This window comes from Budorcas taxicolor, chromosome 3 (genome assembly GCF_023091745.1).
Source record: "Budorcas taxicolor isolate Tak-1 chromosome 3, Takin1.1, whole genome shotgun sequence".
Taxonomy (NCBI): domain Eukaryota; kingdom Metazoa; phylum Chordata; class Mammalia; order Artiodactyla; family Bovidae; genus Budorcas; species Budorcas taxicolor.
In genome coordinates, this window is record NC_068912.1 from 92,382,389 (window position 1) to 92,397,617 (window position 15,229).

At 39.4% G+C, this 15,229-nt stretch overlaps 1 protein-coding gene across 2 annotated transcripts in view; it reads left to right on the forward strand.

Moving 5' to 3' along the window:
- The first annotated feature begins 69 nt into the window (after positions 1-69).
- The window catches only part of IFT25 (intraflagellar transport 25), a 39,473-nt gene continuing 24,313 nt past the window's right edge, over positions 70-15,229 (forward strand). For both annotated transcript variants that reach the window (XM_052637612.1, XM_052637611.1), the window contains exons 1-3: positions 70-98; positions 13,779-13,849; positions 14,546-14,658. In XM_052637612.1, the coding sequence (XP_052493572.1) occupies positions 86-98; positions 13,779-13,849; positions 14,546-14,658 (197 nt within the window). In that variant the 5' untranslated portion in view covers positions 70-85. The remainder of the gene's footprint in view (positions 99-13,778; positions 13,850-14,545; positions 14,659-15,229) is intronic.

The following is a 15,229-nucleotide window of genomic DNA, read 5'->3' on the forward strand; positions in this document are numbered from 1 at the left end:
CCGGCATGAGGGGCGGGGTCGGGCTTGGAGGCGGGGCCGGGCCCAAGGCCGGCGACCTGAGGACCGAAGGCTCCTAGCTCGAGATATGAGGAGTGCGCGTGCGTGCTTGCGCGAGGGCGGGTCCCGTGGGTCTCACAGGCCCCAGGGATCTAGCTTTGCTCGGGGAGGGAAGGTTACGCGTGCTCCGACCCTTGCCTCGGGAAAGGCCCATGCCTCGGGAAAGGCCCATGCCTCGGGAAAGGCCCATGCCTCGGGAAAGGCCCATGCCTCGGGAAAGGCCCATGCCTCGGGAAAGGCCCTTGCCTAGTGAAGGCCCTTGGGCGGGGCTACGGAGCTCACCGCGCGCGGTGAAGAGGACGGGGGCGGGGCCTGGGGCGGGGCCTGCAGGGGAGGTGGGGCGTAGGAGGCGGGAGTACAGCTGTACGCGACCAAATTTCGACGGCTAGGCGAGAGGGGGCGGGGCTGGGGCGGGGCTGGGGGCCGGCACGCAGCCCAGGGTGGGGCGGGGGCGGGGGCGGGCGGAGCCTGTGGGCGGGGTGGGGCGAAGAGCCGGGAATAGGACTTGCTCGCCAGCGAACTCCTTGGAGGCCTGCGGAGAGGGGAGAGGGGGCAGAGGGGGCGGGGCTGAAGGCGGGGCTGTAGGGAGATCCCGACTCCCCGCGTTCTGCGAGCTTGGAGCTAACCGGAAACAGGCGAGCGGGGCGGTGCGGCCAGCCCTGGGGGAGGTGGGATCCTGGCTGGACGAGGTCGTAGGAGGGGGATGCTGGTGGGGGAGGGAGCGACCGAGCGTGTCGGGTTATTGTGAGGAGACGCGCGGAGAGGAGGCGGAGGACGGCGGGCGGGTGCTGAGGGGACCCGGATGGTGGAAGCCTGACGCAGGTCTGTTTTCTGAGTCCTGGAGACAGTAGTGGCAGCCCACAAACTTTTTGGAAGGCAGAAATAATGTTTTGACCCCCCAAAAGGGGAAATCAATTCCGAATCGAAATTAATAAATGTATCAAGATGTAACCTATCAACTGAAACGTAACCTGTATACTTAAGGGTTATATTTAATGTATTAATAGGATATGGGCTCGTGTATTTTATGTAATTGGGGCCGGGCGTCCAAAAGTATGTGTTTGGGGCTCTTGGAGGTCTTGAAATGGCTTTAAACTGGAGATGAAAGGGTGGCTAAGTGGCCCTGGGTTTAGAGAACAGGCATCAGGGAATTCCAGTGTCAGGGAATGTTAAAAATGCAAAGGATGGCATCCCAGAGTTCACCGCCTTTAATGAACTGAGGCCCTGAGTGGACACAAATGAATTAAGTAAGGCCTCCCAGGATGGGGAGTTAGACTACACCCTGAACCTGCATTTTGGAGTTGCTAAGCAGCATATCTGCTGAGCTGTATTTTGGGGTTCTTTGAGATTGGTTTGCCACTTTCTCGTTAACCACAACAAAAAGCTTTAAAGTGAACCCAAATTCTGCCACTTGTTATTTGAATAATTCCACCCAACAGAGGAAGAAGAAAGGATATTGGTGGCTCTGCTCCTGCTGCTGCTGCTGCTGCTAAGTCGCGTCAGTTGTGACCGACTCTGTGCGACCCCATAGACGGCAGCCAACAGACGGAATCCCATGAGCGGAGAAGCCTGGTAGGCTGCAGTCCTGGGATTCTCCAGGCAAGAGTACTGGAGTGGGTTGCCGTTTCCTTCTCCAATGCATGAAAGTGAAGTCCCTCAGTCGTGTCCGACTCTCAGCGACCCCATGGACTGTAGCCTACCAGGCTCCTCCGTCCGTGGGATTCTCCAGGCAAGAGTACTGGAGTGGGTTGCCATTGCCTTCTCCATTGGTGGCTATAGGAGGTATGAAATTAGTTTAGTATTAAAGTTTGCTTCCTTCAGACAACTTAGGTTGTAAGAATGTGAGGTTAGAACAAAACAACATTTGGAGATTACACTCCCTTCCTTATTCGTCTACTACGTACACATCAATGCTAGATATATTTCCCTAAAATAACGCTTTTGTAAAGCAGGTTCTCTCTCTCCTTGCTTTACAAGTCACTTACCAACCCCCATGTTTCCACCCCCAAATAGATTACCTCAGGGCTTTCCCACTTCTACACTATTCACATTTTCAGTCAGATAATTATTTGTTTTGGGGGAGTGTCCTATGCATTTTTGGGTATTTAGTAATATCATGATGGAGAAGGCAATCGCAACCCACTCCAGTACTCTTGCCTGGAAAATCCCATGAGTGGAGGAGCCTGGTAGGCTGCAGTCCATGGGGTCGCACAGAGTGTGACACGACTGAGCGACTTCACTTTGACTTTTCACTTTCATGCATTGGAGAAGGAAATGGCAACCCACTCCAGTGTTCTTGCCTGGAGAATCCCAGGGAGAGGGGAGCCTAATGGACTGCCATCTATGGGGTCGCACAGAGTCGGACATGACTGAAGCGCATTAGCAGCAGCAGCAGCAGTAGTATCATGAAATGCCCAAATGCTTCTAGATGACAGTAGCATTCCCCCCCCCCTCCCCCCACTATGGGCTTCCCTGGTGGCTCACATGTAAAGAATCTGTTTGCAGTGCAAGAGACCAGGGTTCGATTTCTGGGTAGGGAAGATCTCTGGGAAAAGGGAATAGCTACCGACTCCAGTATTCTTGCCTGGAGAATACCATGGACAGAGGAGCCTGGCAGAGTATAGTCCATGGAGTTGCAAATAGTTGGACACAACTGAGCGACTAACACACAGACCCCAGTGTGATGGCCAGATTGTCCCCAGAAATGGACAAATGGGGGGCTAAATCATCCCCAGTCCAATTGAGAACCACTGAACCACAGGCTAAATAAAGCCCACCATCTTTACCTGGCATTCAAGTTTCATTATCTACATTTCCTAGAATTTGATTCAGTCTAAAAGAACTCCAGTGCAAGTTTCTTCCAAAGATAATCAATTAGTCTTCTTCTTGGACACTTTAAAGGGTGGAAAAGATTAAAAATCTGCTTTGTAGGAAAGTTCTTATATCTATTATGTTTTCCTTCTTAAAATTCATACTAGAATTGCATTCTAATCCTTTTTCTATTTATGAATATTTGTGGTATTAAAACTTGTAGTCACATTTGTCTCACTAAATTACCTCTTCTTGAAACGATATTCTTTGCGCTTTTTCCATATTAACATAGTTTATAGATCATCATGAACTTTTTGTTCTCCTCTGAACAATATCAAGCCTGACAATGTCCTACTTAAATTGTACTATCTAGAACTGAACACAGTATTCTAGATGTGTATCACACTATTTGCACGTAACAAATTATTAGTTTCATGCTTGGCCATCTTTTTTGACTCAGCTTAAAGGCAAAAACCAAGTCTTAGTCACCATCTTTGTCTTAGGTTTACATAGTCAAAGATTAACTACATAGTATCTTTGCATTACTAGCACAGTGCCTGGCCCTTAGTTGGTTTTCAAAGATTTTGATAGAATGTGGCTCCTTCATGACTCTATTAATACAATTTGAAGTAACATTCCTTTGCCTTTGGGGGCAGATACAGTTTTATCTTGTCTTATAGTGAGTTTGCAATCAACTGATCCTCTACCTTTTATACGTATAGGTGAAAGGTTGGCAAACTTTTTCTCTAATGGGCCAGATAATAAATATTTTAGGTTTTATGAGTCTTATAGTTTGTCACAGCTATTCTGCTCTGTCACTATAGCACAGAAGTAGCCATAGACAGTCTATATAAATGAATGTGTGTGGCCATTTCCAATAAAACTATCCATGGACAGTGAACTCTATGCATTTCATATTTCATATAATTTTCATGTGGCACAAAATATTTTGATTTTGAAAAATATTTTAAAATGTAAAAAGCATTCTTAGTTCATGGACCACACAAAAACAGATGTCAGGGTAGACTTGGCTCTCAGGCAGTAGTCTGCCAATCCATGATCAAGACCATTCCTGATGTGATTGACTTTTTAAAGTCTGAGTATAGGCCTTTAACAGGGCTCTTCCCTGGTGGCTCAGATGGTAAAGCGTCTGCCTACAATGTGGGAGACCTGGGTTCGATCCCTGGGTTGGGAAGATCTCCTGGAGAAGGAAATGGCAACCCACTCCAGTACTCTTGCCTAGAAGATCCTATGGACAGAGGAGCCTGGTAGGCTACCGTCCATGGGGTCACAGAGTCAGACACGACTGAGTGACTTCAATCACATAGGCCTTTACACTTCTTATTAAATATCTTATTCATGGCAGTCTATCTTTTTAGCTTGCTCAGATCTTTTTGTGTGCTAATTGTGTCATCTAGCATATTAGCTGACATCCCAGCTTTGTGTCCTCTGCAACATTAATAAACATTTTTTTCATCCTTAATTAAGAAAAATGTTGAATGTGATAAGGATAGAGGTCTTCACAATTCATTCTGTTCCATTAATCGTTATTTGAGTATAACCATTCTGAGAAATAAATATCTACCTAAAGTACTGCCTATCACCCATCCTTGTTTATTCAGCTAGTCCACAGGATATCTTGAGATACCTGGTCTGAAGTTTGTTGAAATGTTCAGAAATATCTCTGATAGGTAGTAACTCTATCAAACAAACAAAAAGAAATATTTAAGTTTGATATAACTTTTGAATTAATGTTACTGTTGCTTTTAGTTTTGCTACTTTCTTGTTTAGATTTTCAAAGCCATGCTTTTAATAACATAAAATACAGTAATTTCAGAATTTTGTTGAAAATTAACATCCAAGTACCTCAATCTTTATTTCTAGGAATTTACCAGATTTCTTGTCCTCAAACTAAGGGTTAACAGTGTTCATGCAAACCAGTTCCCTTGTATCCCAATGTTCATCACAGCACTGTTTATAATAGCCAGGACATGGAAACAACCTAGATGTGCATCAGCAGATGAATGGATAGGAAAGCTGTGGTACATATACACAATGGAGTATTACTCAGCCATTAAAAAGAATACATTTGAATCAATTCTAATGAGGTGGATGAAACTGGAGCCTATTATACAGAGTGAAGTAAGCCAGGAAGAAAAACACCAATACAGTATACTAACACATATATATGGAATTTAGAAAGATGGTAATGATAACCCCATATGCAACACAGCAAAAGAGACACAGATGTATAAAATGGACTTTTGGACTCTGTGGGAGAGGGAGAGGGTGGGATGATTTGAGAGAATGGCATTGAAACATTTATACTATCATGTAAGAAACGAATCGCCAGTCTATGTTCGATACAGGATACAGGATGCTTGGGGCTGGTGCACGGGGATGATCCAGAGAGATAATATGGGGTGGGAGGTGGGAGGTGGGAGGGGGGTTCAGGATTGGGAACTCATGTACACCCATGGCAGATTCATGTCAATGTATGGCAAAACCAATATAGTATTGTAAAGCAAAATAAAGTAAAAATAAAAATTAAAAAAAAAACAAAGCACCAGTTCCTTGGTATCAATAGTATTAAAAGCTGTTATAAAATTGGCAAGAAAAAAGGAAAAATAAAAACATTAGCATATATGCCTTTTTTCTTGACCAATCTTACCACAGTTTTTTAACAATATCAATACTAGATTTTATCAATAGAATTACAATAGAAAATGAACTTGGTGCCAATAAAAAAAAACTACGAAGAAATAGATAATTTTGTCAGAATATAAATTTCAAAATTGACTCAAGAAGGTATAGAAAGCCTGTTGAAATAATAAAAGAACTGTTGAAATAAAAAAATCTACACACACATTACTAGACTTATAGGATCCAATAACCTAGCAAACAGAAAAATAAGGGAAACTTTCTGACTTCTTTATGTTAGGGGTATAGTCTAAATTCCAAATCCAAACATGGACTAAATAACAACAAAAACAATTATAGGCAAGTTAAACTTAGAAATATATTTGCAAAATTTCTAAAAATACTAGCAAACTAAATCCAACTATGGATGAAAATACTAATATTATACCTTGGCCATGTAGATAGATTTTATGCTACAAACTGGGGATTCTATAACATTAGAAAATCTTGATTTATCACATTAGCAACATATACAAACATCTATATGGTCACTTTAGTAAATGTTAGAAGAGCATTTGATAAAATTCAGTGTTCATCTGTGTTTAAAAGAAAAAAAAACGAACAAACTAAAGGAATTTCTATAACCTAGTGAACAGTGTCTGACAGAAATCTTCAGTGAACATCACATTTAATGGTGAAATGTTAGAAATATTCCTTGTGTGGTAAAGAATAAGACTTTAAAAAAAAATTTTTTTAAGATCCCATTTATGTAATAATGGAAACCATAAGGTGTCAAAGAGTGAATCTTATAATAAAGCTGAAGATATGTTTGTAGGAAACTATATAGTTTAAGGACTTAAAAGAAGTCTTAATGAAAAGATATTCCAGATCCATGTATTTGAAAACTCATTATCATAAACGTGTCTCTTCTCTCCAAATTAGCCTATAATGGAATTGAATCCACAGTAGATTGAATTCAATCTATAATGGATATAATCCACATCTCAAAAATATTTTAATATAATTTAATAAAACTTTGTAATAATGTATAGAGGATAGAACCAAAAAAATTTGGTTTTAAATAAGGGAAAATTTAAATAGGGGAATTTACCTGATGAGATGCTAAGATTTTATTCTATCTTATACTGTCCTTTTACTTTCTTATTTAGAGTGTGTCTCTTGAAAAGAGTACTTGGTTGTTTTTTTCCCCTTCAGTCTGATAATACAGTGTTTGATTTACTAATATTTAATGGAATAATCTGTATATTTGTACTTAAATTTGTCTTCTGGTAATTTGTTTTCAATTTGTCCTATCTTCTTTTTTTCTTTTCTGCCTTTCAGATTTATCATATATTTTATGGTATTCCAATTTTTCTTCTCTGTTGACCTCCTTCCTATAACTCTTTATGTTTTTTTAGTGGTTGTATTATCCTAATTCTAGGATTATAACATGTATCCTCACTATATTACTCTACTTTGAATTAATAGCCTATCAGTTTATGTTCAACATTAGAACTTTACCAAAGTACTTTACAAAAAGTACAGCCTCATTTGTCTTTCTCTTTTGTGTTGTTATTGTGTCTATTACTTTCATCTGTTAAATTTCTACCAGTCCTTGATATTATTTTTACTTCAGTCAGTAGTCTTATTTTTTGGCCCCACCACACAGCAGTGCAGGATCTTAATAACCTGACACACAGGGATCAAACCTGTGCCCCCTTGGGACTTCCCTGGCGGTCCAGTGGTTAAGACTGTGTGCTTTCAATGCAGGACATGGCTTTGATTCCTGGTCAATGAGCTGAGATCCCACATTCTGTGTAGTACAGCCAAGAGATTTTTTTTAAAAAGGAAAAAGAATGTTTGAAAAAAACACTGTACCCCCTACAGTGGAGACGTGGAGTCTTAACTGCTGGACCACCATGGAAGTCCCCTAGTCAGTAGTCCTTTAGAAATTTTAATAATATTCTTTATGTTAGAAATAAATATATTTACCATCTTTAGTGCTCTTCATTCCTTCCCGCAGATCCAGAATTCAACTAGGAATTATCAAGTACTTCATTTAATATTTTTTGTACTATGAGTCTGTGTGTGTGCTAAGTCACTTCAGTTGTGTCCAACTCTTTGCATTGATAACAAATATTTTCAGTTTTTGTCTTTATTTTGCTGTCACATTTAGAGGATATTTTTATTGAAAATAAAATTATTTATTTTTTCATTCGGCACATCAAAGATGTCATTCCATTGTCTTTTGGCTTCCACTGGTAATGATGAGAAGTCAATTTTGATTCTTCTTGTTGTTTTGCTGCATATAAGATGTTTCTTGCTTGACTGCTTTTAATTTTTTTCTCTTTCTTTAATTTTCAGCAGTCAACTAAGGTGTGCCTTGGTGGGATCTTCTTTGTATTTATCCAACTTATGGTTCACTGAACTTCCTGGATCTGTGGGTTTATGTCTTTCATAGATTTTAGATATTTTTCAGCCATATCACCTTAAATTATTCGTCTATATTATCCTCTTTGTCTTCCTCTTCTGGGATTTTAATTACATGTATTGATATTTCAGACTAGTTTGATATTGTTTCATAGGTGCATGATGCTCTGTTTTGTTTTCAGCTTCCCCCTACTCTGTTTCATATTGGATTATTTCTATTGACCTGTCTTTTAAAGTTCACTGACCTTTTCTTGTGTTGTGTCTAATATGATGTTAAACCCATCAGGTGAATTCTTTATTTCAGATATGGTATTTTTTCAGTTCTGGAATTTTCATTGTGTTTCTTTTAATAGTTTACATTTCTCTGTTAATTCCCTTTCCTTGCACCCATTTTGTCCATCTTATCACTGAATTCGCTAGTCAGTTTATAATTCCAGCACTTGGGTCATCTGTAGATCTGCTTCAAATGACTTTTTTTTGCCAAGTTTTTGTTTTTTAGAAGAGGTTTTATTTTTTAATTTTTATTGAAGTGTACTTGATTTACAGAATTATTTTAATCTCAGGTAGATAGCATAGTGGTTCAGTATTTTTATAGATTATAAGTTATAACTCCATTAAAAGTTATTAAAAAATAATGGCTATAATTCCCTGTGCTATTCAAGTGACTTTGTGTGTTTGACACTGTGCTTAAGAACAACAGATACTGAACGGGCGGGGGCTGGGTGGCGTGGCTGGCAGGGCTGGCGGACATTAAAAAAAAAAACAGATACTGAAGTAGGTGGGTTTTTTCCCAGAAAGAACACAACATTTTCTTTGTCTAATAGCTAGGATAAGAGATCACTTCAGTCCAACTAAGGGTAAAGTTGTAGGTTTATTTTAATAGTTTCAGCTTTACCTCTGATTTCACATATTTGAGAGTGAGATCAGTTCCTTCCTTCATCAGAGCTTAATCTAAGTACCCAAGACCATAGAAACCTTTTTTTGCTTTTTAGCTCACGCCCAGTTTCCTGTGAAACTCCACTGAGGGGTTGATTTCCTTGATCTTATTTTGAGTTGAGCTGGGTGGGGACTGGGATACTCAGTTGCACTTCAACTCTGCTACACATAACAAGGTGGGTAAATCTCAGACACATTATGATGAGTGAAAGAAGCCAGATATAAGCGAGTACCAACTGTATGGTTCCATTTACATGATGTTAAGGCAAAATTTATTGTGTGAGAAATAACGACTATGCTATCTTTGGGAAGGAGAAAGGGATAATGACTAGGAGGGGGCATCAGAAGGGCCTGTCTCAAGTGCTGGTGACACTCTGTTCCTGTGAAAATCTATTGGACCATATACTTACGATTTGTAATCTTTTCTGTATGTATGTAAAAACCATAATCACAGAAAACTAGTCAGTCTAACCACACTAGGACCACAGCCTTGTCTACCTCAATGAAACTAAGCCATGTCGTGTGGGGCCACCCAAGACGGGCGGGTCATGGTGGAGAGGTCTCACAGAATGTGGTCCACTGGAGTAGGGAATGGCAAACCACTTCAGTATTCTTGCCTTGAGAACCCCATGAACAGTATGAAAATGCAGAAAGATAGGATACTGAAAGAGGAACGCCCCAGGTCAGTAGGTGCCCAGTATGCTACTGGAGATCAGTGGAGAAATAACTCCAGAAAGAATGACAGGATGAAGCCAAAGCAAAAACAATACCGAGTTGTGGATATGACTGGCAATAGAAGAAAGGTCAAATGCTGTAAAGAGCAACATTGCACAGGAACCTGGAATGTCAGGTCCATGAATCAAGGCAAATTGGAAGTGGTCGAACAGGAGATGGCAAGAGTGAACGTCGACATTCTAGGAATCAGCGAACTAAAATGGACTGGAATGGGTGAATTTAACTCAGATGACCATTATATCTACTACTGCGGGCAGGAATCCCTCAGAAGAAATGGAGTAGCCATCATGGTAACAGAAGAGTCCGAAATGCAGTACTTGGATGCAGTCTCAAAAACGACAGAATGATCTCTGTTCGTTTTCAAGGCAAACCATTCAATATCACGGTAATCCAAGTCTATGCCCCAACCAGTAACGCTGAAGAAGCTGAACGGTTCTATGAAGACCTACAAGACCTTTTAGAACTAACACCCAAAAAAGATATCCTTTCATTATAGGGGACTGGAAAGCAAAAGTAGGAAGTCAAGAAACACCTGAGGTAACAGGCAAATTTGGCCTTGGAATACAGAATGAAGCAGGGCAAAGACTAATAGAGTTTTGCCAAGAAAATGCACTGGTCATAGCAAACACCCTCTTCCAACAATACAAGAGAAAACTTTACACATGGACATCACCAGATGGTCAGTAGTGAAATCAGATTGATTATATTCTTTGCAGCCAAAGATGGAGAAGCTCTATACAGTCAACAAAAACAAGACCAGGAGCTGACTGTGGCTCAGATCATGAACTCTTTATTGCCAAATTCAGACATAAATTGAAGAAAATAGGGAAAACCACTAGACCATTCAGGTATGACCTAAATCAAATCCCTTATAATTATACAGTGGAAGTGAGAAATAGATTTAAGGGACTCGATCTGATAGATAGAGTGCCTGATGAACTATGGACGGAGGTTCGTGACATTGTACAGGAGACAGAGATCAAGACCGTCCCCATGGAAAAGAAATGCAAAAAAGCAAAATGGCTGTCTGAAGAGGTAAGAGAAGTGAAAAGCAAAGGAGAAAAGGAAAGATATAAGCATCTGAATGCAGAGTTCCAAAGAATAGCAAGAAGAGATAAGAAAGCCTTCCTCAGTGATCAATGCAAAGAAATAGAGGAAAACAACAGAATGGGAAAGACTAGAGATCTCGTCAAGAGAATTAAAGATGCCATTTCATGCAAAGATGGGCTCGATAAAGGACAGAAATGGTATGGACCTAACAGAAGCAGAATATTAAGAGGTGGCAAGAATACACAGAAGAACTGTACAAAAAAGATCTTCATGACCCAGATAATCAGGATGGTGTGATCACTCACCTAGAGCCAGACATCCTGAAATGTGAAGTCAAGTGGACCTTAGAAAGCATCACACGAACAAAACTAGTGGAGGTGATGGCATTCCAGTTGAGCTATTTCAAATCCCGAAAGATGATGCTGTGAAAGTGCTGCACTCAATATGCCAGCAAATTTGGAAAACTCAGCAGTGGCCACAGGACTGGAAAAGGTCAGTTTTCATTCCAATCCCAAAGAAAGGCTATGCCAAAGAATGCTCAAACTACCGCACAGTTGCAGTCATCTCACACGCTAGTAAAGTAGTGCTCGAAATTCTCCAAGCCAGGCTTCAGCAATATGTGAACCGTGAACTTCCAGATGTTCAAGCTGGTTTTAGAAAAGGCAGAGGAACCAGAGATCAAATTGCCAACATCTGCTGGATCATGGAAAAAGCAAGAGAGTTCCAGAAAAACATCTATTTCTGCTTTATTGACTTTATTTATGCCAAAGCCTTTGACTGTGTGGATCACAATAAACTGTGGAAAATTCTGAAAGAGATGGGAATATCAGACCACCTGACCTGCCTCTTGAGAAACCTATATGCAGATCAAGAAGCAACAGTTAGAACTGGACATGGACCAACAGACTGGTTCCAAATAGGAAAAGGAGTATGTCAAGGCTGTATATTGTCCTCCTGCTTATTTAACTTATATGCAGAGTACATCATGAGAAACCCTGGACTGGAAGAAGCATGAGCTGGAATCAAGATTGCTGGGAGAAATATCAATAACCTCAGATATGCAGATGACACCAGCCTTATGGCAGAAAGTGAAGAGGAACTAAAGAGCCTCTTGATGAAAGTGAAAGAGGAGAGTGAAAAAGTTGGCTTAAAGCTCAACATTCAGAAAATGAAGATCATGGCATCTGGTCCCATCACTTCATGGGAAATAGATGGGGAAACAGTGGAAACAGTGTCAGGCTATTTTGCGGGGGCTCCAGAATCACTGCAGATGGTGACTGCAGCCATGAAGTTAAAAGACGCTTACTCCTTGGAAGAAAAGTTATAACCAACCTAGATAGCATATTGAAAAGCAGAAACATTACTTTGCCAACAAAGGTCCGTCTAGTCAAGGCTATGGTCATGTATGGATGTGAGAGATGGACTGTGAAGAAACCTGAGCGCCGAAGAATTGATGCTTTTGAACTGTGGTGTTGGAGAAGACTCTTGAGAGTCCCTTGGACTGCAAGGAGATCAGCCCTGGGATTTCTTTGGAAGGAATGATGCTAAGGCTGAAACTCCATACTTTGGCCACCCTCATGCAAAGTGTTGACTCATTGGAAAAGACTGATGCTGAGAGGGATTGGGGGCAGGAGGAGAAGGGGACAACAGAGGATGAGATGGCTGGATGGCATCACTGACTCGATGGATGTGAGTCTGAGTGAACTCCGGAAGTTGGTGATGGACAGGAAGGCCTGGCGTGCTGCAATTCATGGGGTCTCAAGGAGTTGGACACGACTGAGTGACTGAACTGAACTGAAATGTATGTATGTTGTAGTTCAAAAACAAAGAAGGTGTGTATGATGGAGGAGCTCTTGCACACACACACACACAAAAATGTTAAAAAGAAAAACCAAGCTATAGTATAGAAGATATTTGTAATGCTATAGCAAAGTATTTGTACCCAGGATATTTTTTTTCTATAAAAGGAAAAGGGCAGAAGGAAAAATAGAAATCCAATAGAAAATGAGCAAAGATAAGAAAAAGCAAATAAGAAGAGGCGTGAGTGGCCCGTGAAAATGAAAAAGTATTCAACCTCATTAGTAATCATGGAAATACAAGTTTAAACCGTATTGAGATACCATTTCACACCAACGAGATTGACCAAAACTGTCTAACAATACCAAGTTGGTGAGAATATGAGGGAGCAGAAACTTTCATATACTGCAAATGATACTGTATTAGATTTAGAGATCAAATCATCAGTTTTTGACTTGGAGGTATACTAATTCTAAATTCAACAATTTTACTTCTACAAAGAAAAATACGATTTATTATAAAGATTTTCTCCCAGATGTGCCTATGGATGCATGCACAAAGATGTGCGTTATAAATCTGTTTATAATAGCCAAAGAATTGGAAACAGACCTAAATAACCATCATTAGAGAAATGGAGAAATATCTTATAGCAGTTAAAATGAATAAAGTAGATTACATCAACATAATAAAATCTTGAAGACATAATATTGAATGAACAAAGCAAGTAGCAAGTATATACCATGAAAGCATCTAAATTTTGAAATAGTCCATACTATGTATGCTCAGTTGCTCAGCCATGTCTCACTCTTTTGACCCCAGTACTGTAGTCCACCAGGCTTCTCTGTCCATGGAATTTTCCAAGCAACAATACTGGAGTGGGTTGCCATTTCCTCCTGTAGGGGATCTTCTTGACCATATATGGTAAAAGTATAAAAATAATAGTCAGGGACTTCCTTGGCGATCCAGTGGTTAAGATTCCACACTTCATGGGAAATTAAGATACTGCGTGCCACACAGCATGGCCAATAAATAAATAAAAATATAGTCAGGGAGAATATTCCCCCAATTTCAGAATAGCTATTACCACTGGGCAGGGAAAGGAATAAGGACAAAAAAAAGTACATATGGCAAACATTAACATTTATTAAATCTGGGAAGTTGGTATATAGTTATTTAATATATGTAATATTCACTGTACCCTCTTGTTTATTTGAAATAGTTTTGTTTTTTTTTTTAAGTTAGACACTTGGGCCAACATGTGAAGTGTATTGGAAGCCTTTCTCTCTTTTCCAAACACTATTCATCTTTTTAATTCTTTACAGATACAGCTTTCATTGTCATTTTGCATCTATATATTGCTTTGTGTCCTCTCACCAGCAGATCAAGTAGGAAGGTAAGTTTTGATGTAATCTCCTCTGGTCTTCCTTCTGTCTTACCCTCCAGGGTTCATGGAAGAGCTCAACAATATCTTTTCAATATGCTTTTTTATCAAACTTCAACTATTACTCTCCAACAGAAATGTCTTTAAGTTCATCAACCAAGTGACTGATTTAGAATTTAATAATGAGTGAAAAGTTGCCTTCTCTCTTATTTCACATTTCTGCTAAAAAAATGATGATAGGTATTTTTAAATATTTAAATAATGTTGCTTACTACTTCAGTTGATACTTGTATGGATAAATAGGTACAAAGTCTCTTTTTATACTCTGCATTTTTTAAATTTCAGAAATATAATAATACAAATACTTTTTAAAAACATAACTTACCAAGTCATGTTATTCTAGCTTATTAACTGTTCCCAGATATTTATTGAGGATTTTTAATTTTAGAAGCAGAAAAATTATGTCAGTGTCAGGGACTTGTTTTGTGAAGTAGAGTATTGGAAACACTCATATCTTACAGATTATCCCTGGGAGAAGTCAGAAGTTTACTTACGTAAATAAACATGCTAGAGTCCCTCCCACTGGTTGAATAACTTGGTTGTTAAGCTGTGTGCTAGGCAACAGACTTTCTGTCTCTTCCTTTTCTCAGATGAAGTTCAGAGAGTAAAGTTATTTTTGTTATCGTTTTGTTACTGTTTTCCTTGCAGATTAAACACTTTAAGATGAGAAAAGTTGATCTTTGTTTGAGCTCTGAAGGGACTGAAGTTATTTTAGCTACATCAAGTGATGAAAAACACCCACCTGAAAATATGATTGATGGGTAAGAGTTACTCTTTTTTCTTCATTAAAGTCTTAACATTAGGTCAGTGAACGCTATGAGTACTGAGATTACGTATTTTACAACAACTAGCGCTGTTAAGCATAGTTTAATAAATGTTTGGTGAACTGAATTACTTGATTACCCACTTTAGTACAATCCTGGAGCTAATTCAGTTGCGTATATTTAAGTTTTTTATTATTCTCTTTATAATTCCTAAACTGAACTTTTTCTGATAATAGTTATTTAAAATGTAGTCTGTCAAGGCATAATTTCAAACAACAACTACCTCATTTTTTGGAAGTATACCTTTTAATATCTGGTTTTATTCCGAATTTTTATTGGTAAATAGGAATGTAAACATTACAACTTCCTATCTACTGCCTGTTTTCTTTCTAGTCTAAGCAATTTTTGCTGAACTGAATGCTTCACTTCTTGCTATCCACCTGCATTTTTCAGTTCTTAGCTTCTTGATATCATTCCAGTTATCACTCTTTACTGTGCTAGAGCTTATTCTAGATAGAGACACATATCATTCTCAGACTTTTAAGTTCTAAGAAAAAAGTAAATGGTT